Consider the following 27,922-nt stretch of genomic DNA (forward strand, 5'->3'; position numbering starts at 1 on the left):
CTTCTGTTCTGTTTGGACTTGCAGTCCTATCAGTTTTTGCTCCATGTATTTTGAAACTCTGTTAGGTGTGTAAATATTTAAGATTTTTATGTCTTCTTAATTAATTGACCCTTTTTTCATTATGAAATGACCTTCTTTATCACAGTAATATTCTTTGCTCTGAAATCTACTTTGTCTGATATCTTTACAGTCACTCCAGCCACTCCAAAAGTTTTCTTTTGACACTAACTCCAAGGAAAGCAAAAAGATGTTCAGGAAAGGAAAATAATTGTAACTTACTACATGTCTAAGCCCTAAATAGCATACATGATCATGATACGGCAAACACTGAATACCCATCTATTCTAATCTAAATTACAATGTAATTATATTGGGAAGGAGGAAGGAATGGGAAATATGTGTTTGTGTCTGCTTGGACACACACACTGAGGAAGGAGTTAAATCTTTGTATTGCATACTGGGAGGTTAATAAATATTGTGTAATTCAGAAAAAAAAAAAAGTAGCCACACAGCATGTTATTTTGCAATATGGAGGCACGTGTCAAAACTACAGCCAAAATAGGGGTTGGCAAGCTTTTTATGCAAAGGGTCATATAGTAAATATTTAGGCTTAATGGGTCATAGGTCTCTGTGGCAGCTACTCAGCTCTGCCCAGTGGTGTGAAAGCAGTCATAGACAATATGGGGATGGCTTTTCCAGTAAAACTGTATCATGACAGGCAACTGGCCAGATTTAGCTTTGAGGCTGCTTATTAACTCCTGAGCTAAAAGAATTGAAAGTAGTTGACTCAGAAACAAGGAAAATAGGGGTGAGCTGGAGCCAGGAAATGCTCTGGTCTTGACAGACCTTGTATGACAGAAGGTCTCTTTAAGCTATGAGCATGTGTTGCTTTGCTTAAAATAAAAAGAATCAATAAAGGGTAAAAATAAAGCCTCCTACCTGGTCTGTCTGCCTCTTCCTTACAGAGATTGGGTAGGGAATTAGTTACACAAAGTTATCCAGCTTGATATCCTATATAACGCGAGCTTCTACATTGCAGTATTGAATTCTGCATTCTCCCATTGCCTTCGAGTTGTTGTAATGAAGCAGTTGTGAGATTTTCCCAAAGCTAGAGGGCTGATTTCTCAGATGCAGTGTTGCAGAGTTTGCGTTCTTCAATCACTTGGCAGGGCTGCAGCAGTGAGTCAGAGGCTTGGAGGAGTCTCCTAACATTTTTGAACCCAGGTTTGGGAACTTTAATTTAATTGACGATTCTATAAGGGCAGAAGCAGAGTAAACCAATAAAAGATAGTACCATCACTATCATACTCCTGATTGTTACACAACAGAGAATTCTATGTTAGACTTCCAGAAATAAGACTTCAAGCACAGAACGGAGATAACAGTGGGGACCTCAACACTCAAACTCAAGGGTCTTCATTTAATCTTTTGACATTAGTATTATAATGTTACTTCCCTACTCTTTCAATCTCTGCTTCTTTTTGTGCCCATTCTTTTCCCTTACCAACTACAGTTGACCCTTGAACAACATGGGTTTGAACTGCATGGGTCCACTTACACAGGATTTTTTTCAGTAAATATATACTAGAGTACTACATGGTCTGTGGTTGGTTGAATCCCCAGTTGCAGAACCAGGGATGCAGAAGGCTGACTGTGAAGTTATATGTGGATTTTTGACTGCACGTAGGGTGGGCACCCCTAACTTCTGCATTGTTCAAACATCAACTGTACTCACTCTTGTCTCTTCCTGCAGGTTTGCTACTTTGTTGTGTCTGGAAGGCAGTATGCTTCAATTTGTTTAAGGCCTGTCATGACACTTTTGGCCTCTCTATACACTTAATATCCTTCCAGACACTGCTCTATTGCTGTTTCACAGTTTGGTTTGTCAATGGTTTGGGTACTTTTTTATATCAGGCCACTTCACAAATTGGTCTCCCTTTGGCTAGTGGTCAGCCCCAATTCAAACAGCTGTGGCTAGAGAGTCAGGGTCACATGGAACAAAACATGGCTACCTAGAGTGCCTCACCAGTTGTGATCTGTGGACAGGACGGTTTAAGCTCAGGCAGTAGACTGAGGAAAATATGGTTAATGATTAGGAGCTGAACACCTACCAAAGGGAATTACAATGCCCACAGAGAAAGAAATAGGCAATATTTAATTAATTGATCTTGCCTGTTGAGAATCTGTATAATAAGATCACATAGGGGAGAGTAGGAACGCAGAGTTGATGATGTAGGGTGCAGTTGGGTGGAAGTGGCATTGCATAAAACCTTACAGACAAGGAATGAAAATTCCCTAAATTACCTGCAAAGGGTCTTCTGAGTCAGTAGTTTGGAGATGTCTGTGGAAGTTAAGGGCAGCTGGTTGCTTGATCACATTTAGATTAAGAAGGAATGGGAAGTCAGTGACATGAGGACGCATAATGTATGACTTTTTATGTAAAATATCCAGAACAGGCAAACCCATAGAGAAAGCAAGGTTAGTAGTTGCCTTGGGCTGGGGTGGGGAAAAATGGAGAGTGCTTGCTAATAGGTATGGACTTTCTCATGAGGGTGATGAAAATGGTCTGAAGTTGATCGTTGTAAATGGTTGCATAATTCTGTGAATATACTAAAAAACCATTCTCATTACATATGTGAATTGCATAGTATATGTGTTGTATTTCAACAAAGCTGTTAAAATAGCCAATAGGAGCTTTTCTGGGATTCCAATATCATTGTCCTGAAACCTCATGTGGTTTCTGGACCATGGAAAGCTGTAATTGTAAAAGAAGGTGGTCTGGATGGTCTACACCATGCAGTGTCATTGTTACCCATAAGCTGTGGAGAAAGAGCTAATTAAAAATCCAATTAAGTCTAAGCTTCTGAAGTATATGTAAATACAAATAAATCAGTAAATCTGAGTCAGATAAATAGGTTTAAATATAAACCTACATCTGAATTTTTGTCAAGTATGAATAACATCCTCTTCACTAAAAAAGTAAGCTCCTGGTGTTAAGGGATAGGATTTCACTTGAATGATACTTAAATAAATGCAACCAATCTGCCTTGTTGTTTGCTTAATTTTAAAGTAGTTTCCGAAAGACTGAGAGCATAGTCTTTAGGCTAGTAAAGTTTGGAAAGTGTTGGTGAGATGTCTGGAATGCTGGCAAGAGCAATAAAACAGAAATTAGGACACATGGGTGCCTCTCACTAGCTGTTGTGACCTAGATAACTCACTCTTTGAGCCTATTTCCTCATTTATCAAATGGGGATAGTATTGTGATATCGAGACTGCCACCTTACAGGTTGTGAAAAGACTGATACTTCAAACAAGTTAAAATGCCATGCAAGTGTGCGATATTTGTTGTCATTAAGCTGGATACCATTTAGTTAACTTAATTCCCATGATAATGGTTAAAGAGGTGGCAGTCTGCAAAAATTTCTCCTCCTTGCTGCCTAAAATGCCTTTTGTATTCACAGTGGACTCTGTCAGCTTGTTCTGAAGCCATCAGGATATGTGACTCTCAGTTTAATATCTTCAAGAACATTGTTCCTAGAAATGTTGCTGCAAATGCCCTGAAAAGCCTTCTTCCAAATATGAAACAGGCTCAGAGGTTAAAACTGGGCATGCTATCATCCAAGAGATGAGGACTGGTAATAACACTGCCATCTTATCATAAAAGGTTAAAAAGGGACCTCCCATCTCAAATTATAAGATGTTTGGAACGCATCACATTTTGTCAACCAAATAAAGAAAATGAAGTTTAATTTCCCCAAATTTTATTAAAAATGGACTCTGTCATCAGATATCTTACTGCAAAGATGAAATCGCACAACAGAGCAGTAAAGTTTGCTGTAATAACAAGCTTTACATAAATATAAATTCTTTTTTCAGTTATTGAACTTGAGAGGATTTTGTTATTTTAAAAAAGTGTTTACTTCTTTCTGTGAGTCATGGACAAACATTTTCCCCAAATTTCTATTCACTGAAATAACTTTGAAGTTGTTAAGGTAAGTGGGGGTGGGAGATGGAGATGGAGATGGGGAGGGGGAGGAGGTGGTGCTCATAGGGGTAGGGGGTGGAGATGGGGAGGGGGAGGAGGTCTTTGAAAAGTTAGAAAAACAATTCCCAGTCCATTTCTTAAAATCTTTATTACTTAGTGCTCTTTTGATGTAAAAACTGCCATTTTTTCTAAATCCTCAGTCTTTTCTTCACTTTGTAGCTTAAAAGAATTAAAATAACTCTACCCAACCAACCATAATAGTCCCGTGGCAGATACAATGCTAAAACTAAAAGGAAACTTTAAAATATATTCTATAACATACATTTGGTTATGGCTACCTTAACTGGATATTTTTTAGATCAAATTTCTCCTTAGGTAGCACTTTTGGTTTTAGAAAGTGCTGAGTTAAATGTCTAGGAGAAGACTATGTCTATGTGGCACTCTTTTCCAATTGAAAATATTTTATTTTATAGTTAACAAAACTGAACATGACAAAAATATCCTAAATACAGTAGCAATTCCATTAGCATTTCCCTGGCAAGCTTCCCCCTGGCATTTTTGCATATACACAGGAGTCAGTCTTGGATGGCAATGGGGGTGAAATAGCACTATCTTTTTTTTGGTTCAGCTTCATGAGAGCTAAACAGATGTGTGCCCAGTGGTATAAGTATTCGATGGTAGTATTACCAAATTTCCATACTTCGATTCGAGAATGATCTGCATCAAGAAAAAAAAAAAAGTCTGAATAGTTTTGTACTTTTATTACTAAAATATATTTTAATACTAAAATATAAAATATAAATTAAGACAAAAAGTTCATTAGATATATTTTGAGTCAAAACCAGAGCACAATATTGTTTAAATATGTAATTACAGGACAATGGATAAATGAATTTTGGTATATTCATATAATGGAATACTACACAGCATTTAACAAAGAACTAGAGCTGCATATATCATTGTGGATAAATCTCAAAAACATATTGTTTAGAACAGTAAGTAAGTTGTAGCATAGTATGTTCTTTTGGATACAGTTAAAAACAATTTTAAAACCTGCAAAATACGGGACTTCCTAGGTGGCACAGCGGTTAAGAATCTGCCTTCCAATGCAGGGGACACAGGTTCAATCCCTGCTCTGAGAAGATCCCACATGGCACAGAGCAACTAAGCCCGTGCACCATAACTACTGAGCCTGTGCTCTAGAGCCATGAACCACAACTAGAGAGCCCAGGAGCCACAACTATTGAGCCCACGTGCCAAAACTACTGAAGCCCGCATGCCTAGAGCCAGTGCTCTACAACAAGAGAAGCCACTGCAATGACGACCCTGCACACTGCAAGAGTTGCCCCTGCTCACTGCAACTGGAGAAAGCCCGTGTGCAGCAACGAAGACCCAATGCAGCCAATAAGTAAATAAATTTATATTAAAAAAAGGTTTTTAAAAAACCCCTGCAAAATAATATTATATTGCTTATTGATTCATAGGCATGTGATAAAAGTAAGAAATCATGCGTGAAACTGATAAATACCAAATTCATAATAGTAATAACTCTAGGGAGGAAAAGAAGAGAATGGGATCAGGGAGGGGTATAGAAAGTCTCAACCGTTTCTATAACATTTTTTCTTTAAAAAAGTCTGACTCAAACACATAATATTAAGGTTGAATATAGATATGGCTCCGTAATGACTACACAGGTGTTAGTCTCTAACTTTTATGTTTGAAATACTTCCTAATTAAAAATTATTTTTAAACATATAATCACTGCATACCAAAATGTTTCCTTTGTTAGACTGCAAACTGTTAAACTGCCATTCATAAAAGTTACTTTTTCCCAGGAGTCAGTGACTAATATTCAGATAGAATGGTCCAATGGAAAGAGAATATACTTTAAAGTTGAACAGATCTGGGTTCTCATCTTGGCTCTACCCCAACGAGTTTTGTGACCTTGAAAAGGCACACAATTGCTCTAAGCCTGTTTCTTCTTCCAGAAAACAGAGATACCTCAGAACTGTTTTGAAGATTAATGAGAAAAGATATACAAAAATGTCACAGAGTAGTTGCTCAAAAAAATATTACCTTCCTTCTTTCAGGTGCCTTCTACTCTCAGGTCTATATTTTACTCATTTTTGTTACTTCTAGTGTCTAATACAGTTCCTAACCCAATAGATGTTTGCTGATTTGAGTTGAATCAAACCATTAAGTGATACTTATAATTGAGTAAGAGGTTTTAAATATCGTCTTGTATCCAATAGCTCATTAACAACAATAACAACTATGTCACTCATGGATATCTATTAGGATGACAAAACAGAACATATATTATTTCCCTATCTTCTATCAACATGAAGGATCAAGGTTCCCTGAATTAGGTTTAGACTTTGTATGGTTTGAAAGGTATCACTTCCACAAAAGGTACAATGTGGGACAGGAAAGGCACATAAGATATGGAAAACATACTCGTCTCATTTTTATTTGAAGCTCACTTTAAAACATGTAGGTACAAACTGTAAAATAGATAGCTAGTGCGAAGCTGCTGTATAACAAAAGGAGATCAACTCGATGATGGGTGATACCTTAGAGGGCCAGGACAGGGAGAGAGGGAGGGAATCGTGGGAGGGAGGGGATATGGGGATATATGTATAAATACAGCTGATTCACTTTGGTGTATCTCAAAAGCTGGTACAAAAGTGTAAAGCAATCATATTCCAATAAAGATCTAAAAAAAAAAGTAGGTACAGTTTTCTAAAATTCTCTTCAGACACACACACACACACACAGAGGCACTGTCTTTTCTCTCAATTGTAGGTGTTTAATAAATGTTGATTGAAACAACATTAAATTGTGGAATAATTAACTTAGGCTTTTCAAATACTAAAAGTCTTATCAGATTATAGCTCAGTAACATTAGTGACAATTAGAAATAAAAATAAAAACAGATGCCGGTCATGAGAGCACATTAAAAATATCTGATTCATATCATATTATGGGGAATACTAGACCAATAACATACGTACTTAAAATATTGAGATGTGTTTGTTACAGTTGATCAGTTTTTGTGTTAATTAGCTTCCTGGAAGCTTTAAACGTTAATGGTTTAGGCTGCAAAGATTACTTTGATTATCATAATGTTCCAATGTTATGAATCTAAAGTTCACTCCAGAACACTCCTAAAACCATTCCTAACTATTTTTCTCAGATATAACAGCTTTGATGCTCCCCACAGCCTTTATTCTACTTTTCCCAAATCCCCATTAAGAGCTCTGTTGCATTGACGCCTGTCAGTGTTCTTATCTGACATCCAAATGAACAGACCCCTATCTGCAGCCATTATTAAGGGAGTCAGCCATCTCCATGGTGATTCAAGGATGTGAGGATGGGGAGCGAGGTCGCTCCCTTTCACAAGCCCCTGTTGCTTATTTCCTGTCTTATTGTTACCGCGGCCAGAAACTCCGAACCTGTCTGGGTGGAGGTTTCTGTTTCCTTGCCCTGTTCCAATGAGAGATTAATGCCTTAACAACTGCCTCTAATGATTCCTCTAAAGCAGCCTCCATTGGTCGGCTAGGTTCCCAGTAACAACGGTTGAGTGCTGCTGCCCTCTTGCGGTGGGTAGATGCCAGCTCTCTGCAGTTCAGCAGAGCTCCAGCGTGCAGATTTAGCAATTCTTCCTTGGTAAAGGATATGGTAAGTTATTTGAATACATCTGAGTTTAAAAAATTGCTGGGTCAACCTTTGAATCTGTCTATGAGTCTATTAATTCAGAAACATTTTATAGTGTTTTTATAGGTTCTAGCTTAATCAAACTTTTAATTACATAGGGAATTCATTCTGCTGAAAACATTGGGGTATTATAGGATATTTATGATTAAAATTCCATTTATGGGTCTCCGCTTTAACACTGGATTAAGTTAAATCCTTTGGGAATGATAGACAATTAGAGAGATGTGTGAAGCAAAAACAATGAAATTCTTAAGCTTCAAGTCCAAAAGTTAAGCTGCTCCTTTAAACTAACAACTAACCCAAGATCAGCAAGTAGTATTTCTTGAATGCTCCTATCTTTATTGCTAGTTCTCTCAGTTTTAGTTCTTTTATTTCTGCTGTTTCACATACCCTATGTCACCCTTAACATTACTGCCACAAATAATGAGCTGAAGGTCCATGCAACATTATATACTTAAAAGGTATGTGTGTGCTAATTTCAATCAGTTTTTATGTAGGCAGGAGAATTCATATTTACTATGACAGGTGCTTAATATGTCATTAATTTACTGTGGTCTGAAGGTACTGCAGAGTGCTGCTTCTGGTTTGTCAGGCAAGAATCCACATTAAATGAGGAGGTAAAAACACATTTTTTTCTTGAGTTATCAAACCTTGGGTGGAGGTTTGTTCCAGGCCAGACACTGAGTTCTTGCAAATATATTAGTTTCATTCCAGTTGTAAGCATAATTTCTATATAATATCACACTGTACTGGCTTTTTTTCATGATGAAGTTATAAATCAAATTACATGTGAATTGAAATAAATGCAGTTTATCGTTACAAAAATTCATACTTCAATGCAGTGGCTTCCAAATTCTTTGAATATGTACCTCAATCAGTAACAAATGTTGAGTATTATATATACACACACATGCACACACACACACATAAATACACATTGTTTATTTTAAATTATTTTAAAACATTTTTAAACAAAAAAATAGAAACTTGCTATTGACGTGATAAAACCATTACAAATAAAAGTTGAATGATATTTTTCTTGTATTCCGATGGCACAGGTATCAGTCGTTTGCTCCTTTTCATTTGGAGCTTAGTATTGGAAGCCTACAGGGGTCTTTGCATTCAGTATACACACTCATACTCTCCCTGTTTTCACTCTGTTATCCTCCCTCTCAGCTGTGTCTAATGTGCCATGTCCTCCCCCACCACCCCCATCCCCATCCAGAGACTTTCTATGTTATCCTCTCTGAGGAATAAATTTCTAGAGTTGGGGAGGGAAGGTGGCCCAGTGGTGTGAGACACAGAGACCAAAACACTAAAACAGAAAGATGACAAACACAGGAAGAGGACACCTTCAAAAAATACTTATCATTAATACTCTCAGAGAGAGAAGACATTGCATTCATGAAACATGAATAAGATGTTGTAGAAAGCACATGTTTAGAGAACAAGAGCAACAAAAGCTCGCAGACATTAAAATGTACAAAAACAAAAATTCAATAGGATTAAAAGGTTGAGAGAATGTCTCAGAAAGTGAAACAAAAAGACAAGAAGTTGGAAAATAGGAGCGAAAAATACAGGGATTTTGGAGGCTGAATGTTGGAGATCCCATGTCTGAATAATAGGAGGGGTTCCAAAGAGGGAACACAGAAAAGGGAGGGTAGGACCTCCCCTAACCTCTAGGTCATTTTTGTGTAAATGAGAAAAATGAGACACCTACCATGGATGAATGCACTCTGTGAGCACACAGCTTGCTGAGCAGAAAGAGGTGTGTGAAGAAAGATATGCCCCTCCTCCAAGCAGACGTAGCCTTAAGCTGAAGCACACAGTTTAGTGAATGGAATCCTGGTTAGATTTCAGCCCCCACCACCTCCTTAGCAGGGCACATTTGTGCAGTGCACAAACTGCACAGCCATAAGTAGCAAGCTTGATGCCATGGAGGAAGTCATCAGGGCTTAAGGACCTGTGTTTCACACTTGAAAAGGCCCAGTGAGTGCTCAGATCAATGGATGAAAATAGACCCACATCAAGACATATTGTTATGAAGTTTCACAGTCTTGGGGATAAAGGAGAAATTCTATAGCTTCTGGAGAGAAACAAAACAACACAAAAAAAGTCACATGCACAGAATCAGAAAAGCTTAGGACTTCTTTTCAACAGCAAGCTTGGAAGTTTCCAAGTTTCTTCTGACAATGGAGTTATTTCCTCAAGAAGTTAACTGTAGAGTTTCCATGGGACCCAGAAATTCCACTCCTAGTTATATATCAAGAGAACTGAAAACATATACTTCACACAAAAACTTGTAAACAAATATTCATAGCAGTATTATAATAGCTAAAAAGTAGAAACAACCCACATGTCCATTGACTGATAAATGGATAAATAAAATGTGGTATATCATTATAATAGAATATTATTCAGCTGTAAGAAAGGAATGAAGTACTGGTACACGCTAGGACATAGATAAACCTTGAAATATTATGTTAAGGGAAAGAAGCCACATACAAAAGGCCACCTATCGTATGATTCCATTTATATGAAATGTCTAGAATAGGCATACCTGTAGAGACAGAAAGTAGATTAGTGGTTGCCAAGTGCTGGGGTGGGGAGGGGCAAGGAAGAGTGACTGCTGATGGGTCCTGGGTTTCCTTCTAAAGTGATGAAAATGTTCTAAAGTTAGATAGTGATGATTGCACAACCGAGTTAACATACTAAAAACCATTAAATGGTATACTTTAAAAGAGTGAAATTTGTGGTATGTGAATTATATCTCAATTTCTAAAAAAAGACAATGGGGCAATGTCTTTATATTTCCTAGCAAACTACAAATCAAATGTGAGGGTTGAATAAAATATTTTCAGACATGAAAAGTCTCAAAAAAAATTGCCATTCAGGCACTCTTTCTCAGTAAACTACTAGAAATATGCTACCTCAAAACATGGGAGTAGATCCAGAAAGAATGAACCAAGAGAATGGCAAAGTAAATGGCTATGACAGTAGCAAAAGGAATTTCAGGAAAGCAGCTGAGGAGTGGATCTGGGATGGGGAGAGGCCCCAGACTGGAAGAAAATTAAGATCTCCAGAAAGGATGGCTTCAAGAAAAAAAGAAATTGGAACTAAAATAAATTACCTGGTAAAACTGATCTTTTGGGAAATTAAAAATATGGAGAGACAAATGGAAGGGGTGAGAATAATAAAGAAGTACAAAGAAAACTAAGCAATTTTAAAAACAAAGGGCAATTATTTACTTCAGGAAAAACAAAAAGTGGAAAAAGAATGATCAAAATATGCTACAATGCTCAGCTGTGGATATTTGCATAGGCAAAATCATGTAAACATTGCATTTTGACTTAACCCTAAGTTGTAATATAATTACATTGAGAGGGTAGGGTAAGAGAATTGTGGTATAGCAGAACTAAACTTTCATCTATAATAAGGAAATCAATTGACAAGGCTTAAATTAATGACTCAAAAGATAGCAACACTGCATAATATTAGAAATATAGGGACTTCCCCGGTGGTCCAGTGGTTAAGACTCCATGCTCCCACTGCAGGGAGCATAGGTTAGATCCCTGGTTGGTGAATTAAGATCCCACATGTCACATGGCATGGCCAATAAATTTTTTAAAAAAAGAAATTTGAAAACACCAGAAGAAACAGTTAAAAGAGTTAAAAAGAATTGCATGGTGAGAGGAACTGAGGAAAAGAGAGAAAAGGGATGGACTAGTGACTCCTTTGTTAGAAGGCTTTTAGTTCTATCTGACCTTCTAAAGTATCAATACTTTAATAAAAAATACGATATCATTTTTATAATGCTTTTGGGATAAAAGATTGTTTTAACATCCACTGAAATGAAAAAAAAATATGAGTGACAAAGGAATTTGAAAAATATGTTTGCCTTAAATAGAAAAATGTTCTCATTAAACTGACTTTTTAACAGCCTTTGTCAGATATCAAAGCAGCTGGGATGTTACCCTGACAAATAAAACGATTTTTCTCTTAATTTAATAACTACTGTTGGAAAACATCAAAATTTTAATTCAAAAGGAATGATAAGGAACAGAAAGAAAATAGCTATTTTTCTCTTTCTTTTTTCCCCCGGATGACTTGAAAATGCATGGGAAATGGCAACACATCTAGGCCCCAGGTCTTTACCAAACTCCAAAATCGTAGTTCCTAAACAGTGTGTGAGTACTTGTCTCATATCTTAACTAAAAGGGCCCTTTAAGAGGTTCTTGTCAGGACAAGGGAATCTATTCTAAAACAGAATGGATGTTTCTACCTCTATTGCCTGAAATTTGTGAGCAACTCATAAATGGCACACTCTAAGGCTCCCTCTTAAACCCAGATCTAACTGTGATAGCAGCTCTTTTCCTACAAGTAGGAACAAGTCTTGGAAGAGACCACTACCCAAGAATACTAGATTTGAAAAGGTGGTAGAGAGCTGTAACCAAATCCAAGTCAAATTAATAGGACAAAACCATGTTCTTGGTATGTTGTCCGTTTTATTTTGACTCATTAAAAAGAACCAGGCACATCCTCACAGTTGCAGCTTCAGTTCAGGGCTGTATTCATATTTGCTGTTTCTGGATGGTTGGTAGAATTCTGTCTGATCTTTAGCTGTGCAGTGGGAGGTGAAGGAAAGAGTCTTGCCCCACTTTGGAAATGGAGAGGGATGGAGAACAGCACACACTAGAGCCAACACGGTGGTGGCAATAGCAATTATGGAAAGATCTCCCAGGAAAGGTAAATCTTAAGGACAAAAGTTAATCAGGGCTGTGAGTCCAGCAGTCCTGCCCCTTGATGGTGGCGCATCTCCCTCCGTTGTCATTCTTGGAGGATCGTGGAGTGTTTTATTGAGGAAGCTGGTGAGTTTCTTTATAGATGGTTATAGCACTGAGGCTCTGGCTGCTTTGGAAGAGGAGCCCTAGGGCTCTTGTAGGAAAAGTGGAGGACCTGGGGAACTCCCCCTGGGACCAATGTCTGTGAACATACAGGTCTTTGGATTTAGGTGGGGGGATGAAGTATGGCTACTTGCAGAAACACAGTTTCTAGACAGCAAAGTGATTCTGGTCACACTTGCAATGGGGGATAGCTCTTCTTACCTCTAGGTCTGAGAACACTTCCTGATAGACAACATCTGTCCAAACCCACTGGGAAGGGGACAAGGGACAGGTGAGGCTGGCCTCAGAGGTCCAAGATGGAGTGAGGAGAACAGATCCATAACACAGGGTCAGGTCATGGGTCTTCAGGTAGAAAAGGCCAACTACTGGGAATACTGTAGGCAGAGTAACAGAGGGTAGCAGGCTATTGATGTGCTATGCACAGCTCTCTGGGAGTGGTCACTGGAGTCAATGGGTCCCCCACAGGGAAGTAGGTCAGCAACATTCACGTGCAATGGCATAGTCTTGGGAAGCCAAGCCTGCTGAACAAAGCTGTTCAGTGCTCCTTCAAAGATGACTGTCTCGATGTAAAGGTGGGACACAGCTGCCTGGAATTCCACCAGAATGTAAAATAACCCTTTCTAGAAGTACAAATCAAAACTACAATGAGATATCACAACACACCTGTTAGAATGGCTACTACCACCCCCCACCCCCCGCCAACAAATAACAAGTGTTGGCCAGGAAGTGGAGAGAAGAGAACCCTTATACGCGGTTGGTAGGAATGCAAATTGGTGCAGTCACGACAGAAAACAGTATGGGGTTTCCTCAAAACATTATAAATAAAACTATCATAAGATCCAGCAATTCCACTTTGGGGTATATATCTGAAGGAAATGAAATCACTATCCTGAAGAGATATCTGCACCCCCATGAAGCATTACTTACAATAACCAAGACATTGGGAACAATCTAGGTGTTCACTGAGAGATGAATGAATAAAGAAAATGTGGTGTGTGTGTGTAGTGGAATATTGTTCAATCATAAAAAATAAGGAAATCCTGCCATTTGCAACAACATGGATGAAACTTGAGGGCATTAGGATAAGTGAAGTGAGTCAGACAGAGAAAGACAAATACTGTATGATCTCCCTAGAACTAGGATGAAGTGGGATGAGAGTTGGAAGCAGAGGCCCTAAAAAAGTGTGGGCACATCACCAGCCCTGACTGTCTTCTTGGCAAAATCATTAGTTTGGAAGTCTTGGTGAGTTAAGAGCTATGTCAAAAGTCCCTCCCCATCTGGGCAGAACCTACACGTATTGGTGGCACTTCATGCTTGGTGGAGTCATTGAATAGGGGCCTTACTTACTTCTAGAAGGGCAACAGAGTGCCCTGCCAGAAGACTCCTCTTTTTCTGGCACAAACAGAAAGGTGCCCCAAAGTTTCCTTTCCTTTCCCCAAATGGGGAGTTTAGAATTTCCTGATACAATTGCACCTGAAGGAGAGAGGGTTGGTACCTGGGTGGTCTATAAACTTTCTTGATTGCTTCAGAGAATGTGATAATGCTAAAGGCTTGGTGGTGGTGGTAGGGAAACCTGGGGGGTATTAACTTCTGGCTGGATCCAGCTCTGTTAACTGCAGTTGGAATTCCTGCCACCTGAGGATACTGTTGGAAGAGAAAGTGGTGGGAAGCACTGGAGATAAGGCTCCTCAGGAATCAGCTAGCACAGTTCAAAGTGGGAGCAAGCAAAGGAAATAGAAATTTGCATGTTTTCCTGAAACAAAAGAGCTGTATTATGACAACAGGAGGTAGTTCTGATAGGCAAATTGGAGGTGAGCCTGAAGAAATTGCCTTGAAGCATTGGTACAATGCCATGGACAATGCCTTTATTAAGGGCTAAGAGCCAATTCCCGAACATGTCTTCAAGGTGGAGAGGGGAGGGGCCTGTTCCTCATCCCTAGCTCCTATGTGACAGAGGGACTGGACTGGACACTGAGGGCTGCCTGAGTCCTTGCCTAAGAAGGTGAGCATCAGTCCAAAGGGACACAGTGGCAGCAGGGTCTGGCTCTAGGCCAAGGGGGTGGCAGGTTGGATGGCAACCAAAGTGGAGTAGGGGCTCAAGGAGAATATCAGTGAGGCAAACGGGTCACACAGGGGGCAGTGCCAAGCCCATGGAAGGGACCAAATCTACTCCAAAGGGAAGAGCAGCAAGTAGGCACTGACACAGAAAACATTTCTTTCGGATTTTTAAGTCCTCAGTGAACAAGTATAGACCAAGTACAGTGTATACAAGTATATAGAGAACATATATTCATTTTTGTTGTTGCTGCCATTACTGTTTTCTTTAAACAGCACCTTAAAAGTGAAGCCTATAACACCTGTGAATGCAGAGGCTCCTGTGAATCAGCCCACAGCCCTGAGGGTACAGAGAAGCCATTCCAAATAGGAATTCTAGTCTTTATGCACTCTATTCTTGGTCAACATTAACTCATGTTAACTTTTATGTGAATCTCGTGTCTAGCATTCCCAAACTTCTGGGAGTATCTCTCCTTCCTAAGCCAGAAGATCTCTCTCTCTCATCCAGCCAGCCCTGGCTCACTGCTTCATGCTTCCACCATGCTACGTGCTTCCATGGCCACAGACACCCTGAGGAGTGTGGCTGTCTTCCCCTGGGTTGTCTTTTCCTTTCTCTTGTCCTAGGAGTTTGGTTCCGAGCCTCTCTGCCTAATATATGTGTCACAGAAGTCCAGAAACCCTTCTGACTTGGTCCAGAGTCTCCAAAGAGAATGGGGGAGAGAGGGATAGGCTTGTGAGAGATTTCTACAGAGCCATTTTCCCAATTAATGATTAGTTTTTTTCTAATTTATTTTTGACTGCGTTGGGTCTTCGTTGCTGTGCATTGGCTTTCTCTAGTTGTGGTGGGTGGGGGATACTCTTCACTGTGGTTCTAGGGCTTCTCTTGTTGTGGATCATGAGCTCTAGGTGTTCGGGCTTCAGTAGTTGCAGCACGCTGGCTCAGTAGTTGTGGCTCATGGGCTTAGTTGCTCCACGGCATTGGGGATCTTCCCGGACCAGGGCTCAAACCTGTGTCCCCTGCATTGGCAGGTGGATTCTTAACCACTGCGCCACCAGGAAAGTCCCAATGATTCATTTTTTAAATGAGTTTTAAAAGAAGAGAGAGAGAGAGACAAACTTTAAGTTCATTCTTCACTGTTCCATTCACATAAACAGCCTCGGGGGATTCCCTGGTGGTCCAGTGGTTAGGACTCTGTGCTTTCACTGACCAAGGCGCAGGTTCAATCCCTGGTTGGGGAACTAAGATCCCACAAACCTTGCAGCAAAAAAACCAAACCAAACCAAACCAAAAACATAAGCGGCCTCAGGTCTTTGGTGGGGTAACATACACACATGGAGGAATGTGTGCTTGTATACATATATTTACCCTTGTATGTGACCCATTCTCTGTGGTCAAAGAGCTCATCACCTTTTCCAACCTGGGAGCCTCACTGCTCTTGATTCCCGCTGATGCTCCTCCTCTAAAAAGTCTGCATTTCCAGTCTTTAAAGGCTCATGATCTATTATTTTCTTCAGTTCTTCATGGAAACTATAAAGGTAATAGCTGCCTTTTTGCCTAACATACTTGTCTCCTAGTCTCACTGCAGCCCCTATTTGCTTTTGTTTTTTAACAAATTACGAACATGTAGTCAATAAGTGGGAGATAGAGGTGCTTCTGAATTCTCATATGTGTGGCATAGACCGTCACTTTGGGGATCGCAGTAGACTGTAGACAATGCCCTTCTTTCAGAAGACTATAATCAGAACTATTTGCCCCTAAAAGTTGAATGTATGAGCCACTTGCTTTATTCTAATAAAAGTCTCTGGATTGCAATGGTGTTTTTTTGCTGTTGGAATAGATTTAGACCACAATTAAGTGGAAATTTACCTCTGATATATTCATCAATGAGCTTTAAATTAACCTTCAGTTTCCCAGCAGTTGGATCAAAGTCACAAATATTCTCGACTAAGTTTTGGTTAAGATACTGTGAACAAAGAACAAAAGTTATAGAATCATCAACAAGTGGAAGCAGACTGCCCAATTCATCAGTTTACATAATTCTATTTACATACACTTAAAACAGGCAAAACCAATCTATGGTGTTAGAAGTTGGGATTCTGGTTACCCTTGGGGTGAGAGAGAGAGAGAGAGAGAGAGAGAGTGTGTGTATGTATGTGAGGCTAGTGATGGGAGAGGGTACAAAGGAGGGCTTTGGGGAGGCCACCAATGTTCTGTTCCTTGATCTAGGTGCCTGTTACAAATGTTCATTGTGTAAAAATTCTTACCTTTGTATACTTAGGATTTGTGCAGTTATGATTTGTGTATTTATACTTGTGTAGGTTATTTTTCTTTTTTTTTTTAATTTTTTTAGTTTTTGGGGGGTACACCAAGTTCAATCATCTGTTGTTTTTTTTTTTTTAATTTTTATTTTTTTGGGGGTACACCAGGTTCAATCATCTGTTTTTATACACATATCCCTGTATTCCCTCCCTTCCTTGACTCCCCCGCCTCGAGTCCCCCCCACCCTCCCTGCCCCAGTCCTCTAAGGCATCTTCTATCCTCAAGTTGGACTCCCTTTGTTATACAACAACTTCCCACTGACTATTTTACAGTTGGTAGTATATATATGTCTGTGCTACTCTCTCGCTGCGTCTCAGTTTCCCCTTCACCCCCCGCCCCCTCCCAAACCTCGAGTTCTCCAGTCCATTCTCTGCATCTGCGTCCTTGTTCTTGCCACTGAGTTCATCAGTACCATTTTTAGATTCCGTATATGTGAGTTAGCATACAATATTTGTCCTTCTCTTTCTGACTTACTTCACTCTGTATGACCGATTGTAGTTCTATCCACCTCATTACATATAGCTCCATCTCATCCCTTTTTATAGCTGAGTAATATTCCATTGTGTGTATATGCCACATCTTCTTTATCCATTCATTTGTTGATGGGCATTTAGGTTGCTTCCATGTCCTGGCTATTGTAAATAGTGCTGCAATAAACATTATGGTACATGTTTCTTTTGGGATTATGGTTTTCTTTGGGTATATGCCCAGGAGTGGGATGACTGGATCATATGGAAGTTCTATTTGTAGTTTTTTAAGGAACCTCCAAATTGTTTTCCATAGTGGCTGTACCAACTCACAGTCCCACCAACAATGCAGGAGAGTTCCCTTTTCTCCACACCCTCTCCAACATTTGTTGTTTCCAGATTTTGTGATGATGGCCATTCTGATCGGTGTGAGGTGATACCTCTTTGTGGCTTTGACTTGCATTTCTCTGATGATTAGTGATGTTGAGCATCTTTTCATGTGTTTGTTGGCCATCTGTATGTCTTCTTTGGAGAAATGTCTATTTAGGTCTTCTGCCCATTTATGGATTGGGTTATTTGCTCTTTTGGTATGAAGCTTCATGAGCTGCTTGTATATTTTGGAGGTTAATCCTTTGTCTGTTGTTTCATAGGCAATTATTTTTTCCCATTCTGAGGGTTGCCTTTTAGTCTTGTTTATGGTTTCTTTCGCTGTGCAAAAGCTTTTAAGTTTCATGAGGTCCCATTTGTTTATTCTTGATTTTCTTTCCATGATTCTAGGAGGTGGGTCAAAAAGGATCTTGCTTTGATGGATGTCATAGAATGTTCTGCCTATGTTTTCCTCTAGGAGTTTTATAGTGTCTGGCCTTACATGTAGGTCTTCAATCCATTTGGAGTTTATTTTTGTGTATGGTGTTAGGAAGTGTTCTAATTTCATTCTTTTACATGTAGCTGTCCAATTTTCCCAGCACCATTTATTGAAGAGGCTGTCTTTTTTCCATTGTATACTCGTGCCTCCTTTGTCAAAGATAAGGTGCCCATATGTGTTTGGGCTTACTTCTGAGTTCTCTATTCTATTCCATTGATCTTCCTTTCTATTTTTGTGCCAGTACCATACTGTCTTGATCACTATGGCCTTGTAGTATAGTTTGAAGTCAGGAAGCCTGATTCCACCAACTCCATTTTTCCTTCTCAAGATTGCTTTGGCTATTCGGGGTCTTTTGCGTTTCCATACAAATCGTAAGATTTCTTGCTCTAGTTCTGTGAAAAATGCCATTGGTAATTTGATCGGGATTGCATTGAATCTGTAAATTGCTTTGGGTAGTACAGTCATTTTCACGATGTTGATTCTTCCAATCCAGGAACATGGTATGTCCCTCCATCTGTTTGTGTCGTCTTTGATTTCTTTCAGCAATGTCTTAAAGTTTTCTGCATACAGATCTTTTGCCTCCTTAGGCAGGTTTATTCCTAGGTATTTTATTCTTTTGGTTGCAATGGTGAATGGGAGCGTTTCCTTAATTTCTCTTTCTGCTCTTCCGTTGTTAGTGTATAGGAATGCAAGAGATTTCTGTGCATTAATTTTGTATCCTGCTACTTTACTAAACTCATCAATTAGTGCTAGCAGTTTTCTGGTAGAGTCTTTAGGGTTTTCTATATATAATATCATGTCATCTACAAAGAGTGACAATTTTACTTCTTCTTTTCCAATTTGTATTCCTTTTATTTCTTTTTCTCCTCTGATTGCTGTGGCTAAAACTTCCAAAACTATGTTGAATAATAGTGGTGAGAGTGGACACCCTTGTCTTGTTCCTGTTCTTAGAGGGAATTCTTCCAGTTTTTCCCCATTGAGAACGATGTTGGCTTTTGGTTTTTCATATATGGCTTTTATTATGTTGAGGTAATTTCCTTCTATGCCCATTTTCTGGAGAGCTTTTATCATAAAAGGATGTTGAACTTTGTCAAAAGCTTTTTCTGCATCTATTGAAATGATCATATGGTTTTTATCCTTCAAGTTGTTGATATGATGTATCACGTTGATTGATTTGCGTATATTGAAGAATCCTTGCATCCCAGGGATAAACCCCACTTGATCATAGTGTATGATTTTTTTAATGTGCTGTTGGAATCTGTTAGCTAGTATTTTGTTGAGGATTTTTGCATCTATATTCATCAGTGATATTGGTCTGTAGTTTTCTTTTTTTGTGACTTCTTTGCCTGGTTTTGGTATCAGGGTGATGGTAGCCTCGTAGAATGAGTTTGGGAGTGTTCCGCCTTCTGCAATATTTTGGAAGAGTTTGAGAAGGATAGGTGTTAGCTCTTCTCTAAATGTTTGATAGAATTCACCCGTGAACCCATCTGGTCCTGGGCTTTTGTGTGTTGGGAGATTTTTAATCACTGCCTCAATTTCTGTACTTGTGATTGGTCTGTTCATGGTTTCTATTTCTTCCTGGTTCAGTCTTGGAAGATTGTATTTTTCTAAGAATGTATCCATTTCTTCCAGGTTATCCAATTGATTGGCATATAGTTGCTTGTAGTAGTCTCTCATGATGTTTTGTATTTCTGAGGTGTCCGTTGTGACTTCTCCTTTTTCATTTCTAATTCTGTTGATTTGCATCTTCTCCCTTTTTTTCTTGATGAGTCTGGCTAATGGTTTATCAATTTTGTTAATCTTCTCAAAGAACCAGCTTTTAGTTATATTAATTTTTGCTATGGCTTCCTTCCTTTCTTTTTCATTTATTTCTGCTCTGATCTTTATGATTTCTTTCCTTCTGCTCACTTTGGGGTTTCTTTGTTCTTCTTTCTCTAGTTGTTTTAGGTGTAAGGTTAGGTTGTTTATTCGATCATTTTCTTGTTTCTTAAGGTAGGACTGTATTGCTATAAACTTCCCTCTTAGAACTGCTTTTGCTGCGTCCCATAGGTTTTGGGTTGTTGTGTTTTCATTGTCATTTGTTTCTAGATATTTTTTGATTTCCTCTTTGATTTCTTTAGTGATTCCTTGGTTGTTTAAGAGTGAATTGTTTAGCCTCCATGTGTTTGTATTTTTTGCAGTTTTTTTCCTGTAATTGATATCTAGTCTCATGGCATTGCGGTCTGAGAAGATGCTTGATATGATTTCAATTTTCTTGAATTTGCTGAGGTTTGATTTGTGACCCAAGATGTGGTCTATCCTAGAAAATGTTCCGTGTGCCCTTGAGAAGAAAGTGTAGTCTGTCGTTTTGGGATGGAATGTCCTATAAATATCAATGAAGTCGAGATGGTCTAATGTGTCATTTAAAGCTTGTGTGTCTTTATTTATTTTCTGTTTGGATGATCTGTCCATTGATGTAAGTGGGGTGTTCAAGTCTCCCACTATTATTGTGTTCCTGTCGATGTCCCCTTTTATAGCTGTTAGCATTTGCCTTATGTATTGAGGTGCTCCTATATTGGGGGCATAGATATTTACCATTGTGATATGTTCTTCTTGAATGGATCCCTTGATCATTATGGAGTGTCCTTCCTTGTCTCTTTTAATAGTCTTTACTTTCAAGTCTAATTTGTCTGATATTAGTATTGCTACTCCAGCTTTCTTTTGACTTCCATTTGCATGGAATATCTTTTTCCATCCCTTTACTTTCAGTCTATATGTATCCCTTGGTCTGAAGTGGGTTTCTTGTAGGCAGCATATAGAAGGGTCTTGTTTTTGTATCCATTCAGCCAGTCTGTGTCTTTTGGTTGGAGCATTTAATCCATTTACATTTAAGGTGATTATTGACATGTGTGTTCCAATTACCATTTTCTTACTTGTTTTGGGTTTGTATTTGTAGGTGTTTTCCTTTTCTTGTGTTTCCTACTTAGAGAAGTTCCTTTAGCACTTGTTGTAAGGCTGGTTTGGTGGTGCTGAATTCTCTTAACTTTTGCTTGTCTGGAAAGGTTTTGATTTCTCCCTCAAATCTGAATGAGATTCTTGCTGGGTAGAGTATTCTTGGCTGTAGGTTTCTCTCTTTCAGGACTTTCAGTATATCCTGCCATTCCCTTCTGGCCTGCAGAGTTTCTGTAGAAAGGTCAGCTGTTATCCTTATGGGTTTTCCCTTATATGTTGTTTGTTGCTTTTCTCTTGCTGCTTTTAAAATCTTTTCTTTGTGTTTAATTGTCATTAGTTTGATTAATATGTGCCTTGGTGTATTTCTCCTTGGGTTTATTCTGTATGGGACTCTCTGTGCTTCTTGGACTTGGTTAGTTATTTCCTTTCCCATGTTGGGGAAGTTTTCCACTATAACCTCTTCAAATATTTTCTCAGACCCTTTCTTTTTTTCTTCTTCTTCTGGGATGTCTATAATTCGAATGTTGGTATGCTTAATCTGATGTCTCTGAGACTGTCTTCTATTCTTTTTATTCTTTTTTCTTTTTCCTGCTCTGTGGCGTTTATTTCCCCCATTCTATCTTCCAACTCACTTATTCGTTCTTCTGCCTCAGTCATTCTGCTGGCTATAGCATCTAGAGTATTTTTAATTTCAGTTATTTTGTTATCCATTGCTGTTTGTTTTTCTGAGTTCTTATGAACTGTTTCTTGTACTTTCTCTATTTTGTTATCGAGATTTTGTATCATTTTTACTATCATTACTCTGAATTCTTTTTCAGGCATTTTTCCTATTTCCTCCTCATTTATTTGGTCTTCTGGGTTTTTTTCCTGCTCCTTTGCCTGCATGGTGTTTCTTTGTTTCCTCATGGTTGTGCAAACTTTTGGGGTTGCTTGTCCTGGCGATAGAGGTGTTTATAGAAGACTGTCCAAGCCTCAGACTAATGTCCAAGTATTGGATTAAACAAATATTAAGTCTAGGAAACACATACATGTATAAGACACACAATTACTGAATCCATTAGGACATAAGGCTCTAGAAAGACCTGACAGAACCCCAGTGTGCTATCAGATATTTAAAGAGAAACCCAACAGAAATTGACAACTGAAACAGATCAAATCAGAGACAAAAGCAAAAGCAAACAAACAAACAAATAACACCTTACACATACAAACATTAATCCAGGGAGATTTTGTAAGCTAGGATCAAATATAGAAAAGAGCCAGAGTACCACCAGAGAGAATGGAGATTCTCAGAATGTAATTAGACAACTGTACTAAGAACTAAGATAAAGACAAAAGCCTAACATTAAATACCAAGGCAGTGCATCCTCTGGAGAACAGAGCAAGGAGTCTGAGCAGACCGATAGTGTTGCTTATAAGTATGTTAAGATAAAATAAACTTAAAAAGGCTGGAAGAAAGGGGAACAGAAGAGCGTAATGTGGTTGGAAATATGTGAATAAAAAGAAAGGAATAGAAATGTATAAAAGATAGGGATGAAAGGAAAGTATGAGAGATATATTGTCCATACTACCAAAAACTTAGCTAGATATAGAAGTATATAAAAAGGCAAAAAAAAAAAAAAAAAGAATAAAAAATATCATTAAAAAATTATGTTATAAAACTTGTAGATCCTTTAGGGCTAAGATTGTATTTAATATAGAAAAAAAAAAAAGAGAGAGAGAGAAAAAGAAAAAAAGAAAAAAAAAATCCAGAACTGATCCCAGAATGGACCAGTTCAATAGGTATTGATACTACTATTTCTGTTTCCTTAGCGTCTCAGCTGTAAGTGTCCTTCTCCTTGCCTTGGGTTTTTTTGCATTATCTGTGACCAGCAGAGGTTCCTTTATTGTTCGTCTTTAAGCGTCGGTGTGTGGGGAGGGAGAGGGTACAATAGTGGCTCCTTCTGGGAGTGAGTGAGCAGTGGCACACTGTTGTTTCAGTCGGGCTTGGAGGTGCCTGTTGTAGAGGGACGCTGGTGGCTCAGGCATAAACAGAAAGTCTTAGAGTTGGGCCTCTCTCGGGGTTTTTGTTGTTGTTGTTGCTGTTGTTGTTTTTTTTTTCTCTCGGCAGCCTCTCTGCAAGGGGTTTTAATCTAGCCCCGCCCGAGTGCCTGAGGGTGCTTGTTATCCCTGAGCGCCTTAGGTGGCCGGCAGGGCATCTCTCCACTGCCTGTTGCAGAGGCACGGAAAGAGAGAGAGAGAGGCTATGCGCGCGGCTCCTGCCCGCCCCCCCCCCCCCCAGCCTGTGAGCCTGCAGCCTCCAGCCGCCATCATGGCCGGGCAGCTCTCAGGGACGGCCACTCCTCTCTGCGGACTTCCTCCCTCCTGTCCTCTCGGTCCGTCACCCTACCGGCAACAATGTTTCTCACCCTGAACCAGCTCTCCGGTTCCCACGCTCCCGCTCCTGGACCCTCCGTTCAGCCGCGGATCGACGTCTCGGTGCAGGAACGCTGAGCTGCACTGCGGACCCTCTGTGTAGGTTATTTTTCAATAAAGAGTACTTAAAAAAAAAAACTTACCAGTTTACACTGATCCCAATTTCCTAAGTCACTTGATAATTCCAATTCCGGGTGAAAGAACAAGATAATCCCTCTCAGGATGTCCTGTACTAGTTTTACGTTGGCTTCCAACTCCTGAGACTGGCTGTCTGGTGATTTTGCCTCTGCCAGAGGATCATAATCATAGAGCATCAGTGACACAAAGTCCATGGAGGTAAGCAGCCTGAGGCACTCTTGTAGCTCTTTCAGCATGACTCGGAAGAAGAGAATGCCTGCCCGATGGACTTCTCCCATATTTTCAATCTCTGGAATAACAGAATGACATTCCACATTGTTGTTTAGTACACACATCACTTTCTCACAGGGTTCTGAGCATAATATAGTAAACTTTTTTCTTTTTCTTTTTTTTTTCAGGAAAAAGAAGATCATATCCTATGGTTTTAAACAATCTTAGTTTCTCTAGTCATGAAATCCAAAGGTAAAAATGGAATTATGCCTGGTGAAGTTCACAGGAAGAGGCTTTGGGAAAAGGTGAACACTTTTTTGTAGTTAGACCTTGGTTTGAATACTTACTTTCCCCCTTATTAGTTCTGTTGTCTCTCTGAGCCTCCTTTTCATTTTCTGTGAGAATAGAGTTGATCCCTACCTCCCTGTTGAGCTGTGGGAATTATAAGAGATGGTATATGTAAAAGTGCTTAGTCCCAGGTCTTACACATAGTGGATGCTCAAAAGATGTAAATCGTCTTTCCCTTTTTCTTTCTATCCTACAATGTAATGGCTAGAAACGTTTCAGCTATATCCCACAGAGTGTTACTCTACTACTTCTACTTATTCCATTCTATGTAGCCAAAAGTTTCCATGCTTCCTTCTTCCTCCCTTCTGCCCAAATTGATTTTGTGCTAAGGGAAGCCTAGTGGATGTGGAATTACAAGGACGGAGGTCTCTTATTGGCTGCGCACTAGCTTGCTATTAGACTTTAATTTTGATGGGCCTTAGCTTCTTGATCTGTAAAATGAGATGTTCCGATGAGTTAATGCTCTGTAATGTAGTGGAAAGAGCACCCAAACTAGGGTGCAAATCCAGCCTTCACCACTTGTTAACTATGTGATTTGGTGCAAGTTGTTTTGTTTCTTTGAACTTTACTTTCCTCATCTGTAAAATGAAACAATCACCACTCACCTCATAGAGTTATGGTAAGGACTAATTGAAATAACATATTAAAGTGCTCGATACGTAATGTGGCATTTACTATTGGGCTAGCCAAAAAGGTCATTCAGGTTTTTCTGTAACATTTTATGGAAAAACCCGAACGACCTTTTTGGCCAACCCAATAAATGCTACTTCTGTATTGCCTTTATGAGTCCTTCCAGTTCTAAACCATGATTTTAGCCAAGAAAATGTGGTTCCTCACCCTCTGCTGTAATTTATAGCCCGTAATCATCAGCCCCAGACTGCATGGAGGAAATCCTTCCACATGGAAAGATCTATGTATCAGAACAATTCATTTCAGAAAAGGCATCCTTTATTGCATTGTCTGTGATTTCCCCCAAACTTATTAAATCCATGAATTCAGATTTTCGCCGCATTCACAATACCTAAGATATAGTTTTTCTTTGTTTCTCCAGATAATTCGCCCAGTATTTCATTGCAAGCAACTTGGATCACCTTCATCATTTTCTGTAGATCTTTAAATTCTCGATACAACAACATCTTATTCCTGCCAATGCTAACATCGAGAACTCCCAAAGCTTCTCCTGTTCTCTCACGAAGTGGAACTACTATGTGGTTTTCTCCACAGACAGAGGCCAAAACAACTTCTGAACTGTCTGTACACTTAAAGAGGAAATCTCTGAAACCAAAACCAAATAAGCATAAGGATATAAAATAACAGCCTGTTCATAACATTCCACCCAAACACACTGAATCATCTCTTGGGCCCACTACACTCCATCCACACCAGCCCTTGTTGCTGTTTCATCTGCCCAGACCACTCCACCCCTTGAGTTCACTGGGCTCTCTCCCTCAGCTCCCTCAGCTCTTCATGGAGAAACCCTCCCGGACCCCGCAATCTAAAGTAGCTGCACCTGAGTCACTCTCCACCCTAATACTCTGCCTTCTTGTTTTTACTATATACTTATCCTTATCTCAGGGTATTTGTTTTTTGTTTACACATTGCCCAATAAGTATTGGTTGAATGCCTGAAGGAACAATGAGCATGTTCCGTCAGGTGCCCTAGAAGCAGAGCCTGTGCAAATGATTTATTGAGGGCGTGCTCTCAGGAGAAAACTGTAAGGGTCTGAGAAAAGCAGGATAGGCCCGGGGGAGAAGCTATGTAAGAACGGGATTTCAGGTGAAGTTTAGCCTCAGCCTGATCCCAAAGGGAGCTTTGGAAGGCAAACTGTGCACAGACTCTGCCCCACCTTGAGGCAGGGAGAGGTCTTTTGTCAATCATTAGCGCTCTAAGCCACTCTGGGTGTGCGTAGGGAGGGTGTTTACAGAACACATGGCACCTCCTGGTGAGGGGCTCCCATTGCTCAAGGGCACTTCTTCAGGGAAAGTTACAGTGTGAGTCACTGGCAGTAGGGCCTGCAGCCCCTGGCAGAAGGTCTGTGGGGATCCGGGCAGGGCATTCACAGCACCTGCTTCAGTGAGGGACTTGAGGTTTTCACAGAAGTGTAGTGGATGCTTCTTTCTCTAGTGAGGTATCTCTTTTTGTCTCTTTCCCTCTTTTCCCATCTACATGATATTGAGTGCATCTTTTTTTTTTTTTTCTTTTCCTGGCTGAACTTTGGCCTGCGGAACTTCCTTGACCAGTGATCAAACCCGCGTTGCCTGCAGTGGAAGCGCAGAATCTTAACCACTGGACCATCAAGGAAGTTCTTATGTGATATTGAGATGTCATTTCTTTGAAGAATTCATAAAAATGTTGGTGCTTTGCATAGTGTCAAAAAGCACATTTAGGAAATTCCCTGGTGGTCCAGGGATTAGGACTCCCTGCTTCCACTGCAGGGGGCACAGGTTCGATCCCTGGTCAGGGAAGTAAGATATTGCATGCTGCAGGGCGCGGCAAAAAAAAAAAAAAGAAAAAAAAAGGCACACTTATAGTTCACAACATCAATCCTATAATGATAGGGAAGGTTATGTCCTTCTTTTGCCATTCCTACCGCTTGCTGCAGCTGAGCCATCACTTTGTGTCTTTATGATAACAAAGTAATGATGCATCATCCTAAGCTTTCTTGGTCAAGTTCCTCAGAAAGCACCTGCTCTGAGTTACACACAGGAATCTGAGCTTCTAAGTCTGGGTGTTACAAGGACTCCCGTAAAACTCTTGACCAGCACAAGGAATAACTATATGGAAAAGAGCTTAAAACTGAATGAACGTTCTGGTATGAGGCCAAACTAAAACTGAATTAACATGGGTACTTAAATGTCAAATTAGCCTACTAGTCTGAGATAGGTTACTGCTTATTCAACTATGCTGACCCTCTAAGAAGCAGTGGTCCCTTTTTGCAAAGATGTATTCTAGTTAAGATCTGTTTTGCATCTGTCCACACAGTTTAATAGGGTTCTTTGCATTCCACAGGTGAGAGGCATTCAAGGTAATCTAGAACTGGGTACTTATTTAAAGGCAACATTCTCTACCTCTTCCCCATCTTTGTCCCAGCCTCTCTTCTTTAATAAAAAATACACATCAACAGGCTAGCTAACATTAAGAGGATGAGCTCTGATTAAGTGATGTGGGTGTATTTTTCATAACCATGGTGGGTGTTGTCCATGTTTACAGGACAATTATAGAAAATAAAACACTAAATTGAATTCTGTTTTAAAAAGGACTTAAGGGGGCAAAGACCCAGGGAGACAAAGGTGTACAGTAATTTTTCTTTAAAACCCAATCAGAATGTGAGCCAATGTATATTATAAAGAGGCAGAAGCTGGCAGTCAAAACAGACCATGAGGTATGTCTCATACCTGAAGATGCATGTCTTCCTAAAGATGATAGGGGGGTTCTTGTGGATTTCTGTTAGACCCAGGTGTCCTGTGACCATCATATTTCGTAAAACATAGTCTGAATCCTTGAAAAGAGGCAGAGATTTCATTACAGAGAGGAGTGCTTAGACTTCAAACTCTCATTAGGACTTTT

The 27,922-nt window shown here is 39.6% G+C and overlaps 1 protein-coding gene across 1 annotated transcript in view; it reads right to left on the reverse strand.

The window, feature by feature from the left end:
- Window positions 1–4,253: 4,253 nt before the first annotated feature.
- Window positions 4,254–27,922, reverse strand: part of EFCAB5 (EF-hand calcium binding domain 5) — a 114,468-nt gene continuing 90,799 nt past the window's right edge. The window contains exons 21-25 of the mRNA XM_057716360.1: window positions 27,751–27,854; window positions 25,377–25,630; window positions 23,803–24,086; window positions 16,529–16,625; window positions 4,254–4,702 (exon numbers count right to left, since the gene is read on the reverse strand). Coding sequence (XP_057572343.1) covers window positions 4,509–4,702; window positions 16,529–16,625; window positions 23,803–24,086; window positions 25,377–25,630; window positions 27,751–27,854 — 933 coding nt within the window. The 3' untranslated portion in view covers window positions 4,254–4,508. The remainder of the gene's footprint in view (window positions 4,703–16,528; window positions 16,626–23,802; window positions 24,087–25,376; window positions 25,631–27,750; window positions 27,855–27,922) is intronic.

The sequence above is a fragment of the Hippopotamus amphibius genome, chromosome 17 (assembly GCF_030028045.1).
Source record: "Hippopotamus amphibius kiboko isolate mHipAmp2 chromosome 17, mHipAmp2.hap2, whole genome shotgun sequence".
NCBI classification, from domain to species: Eukaryota; Metazoa; Chordata; class Mammalia; order Artiodactyla; family Hippopotamidae; genus Hippopotamus; species Hippopotamus amphibius.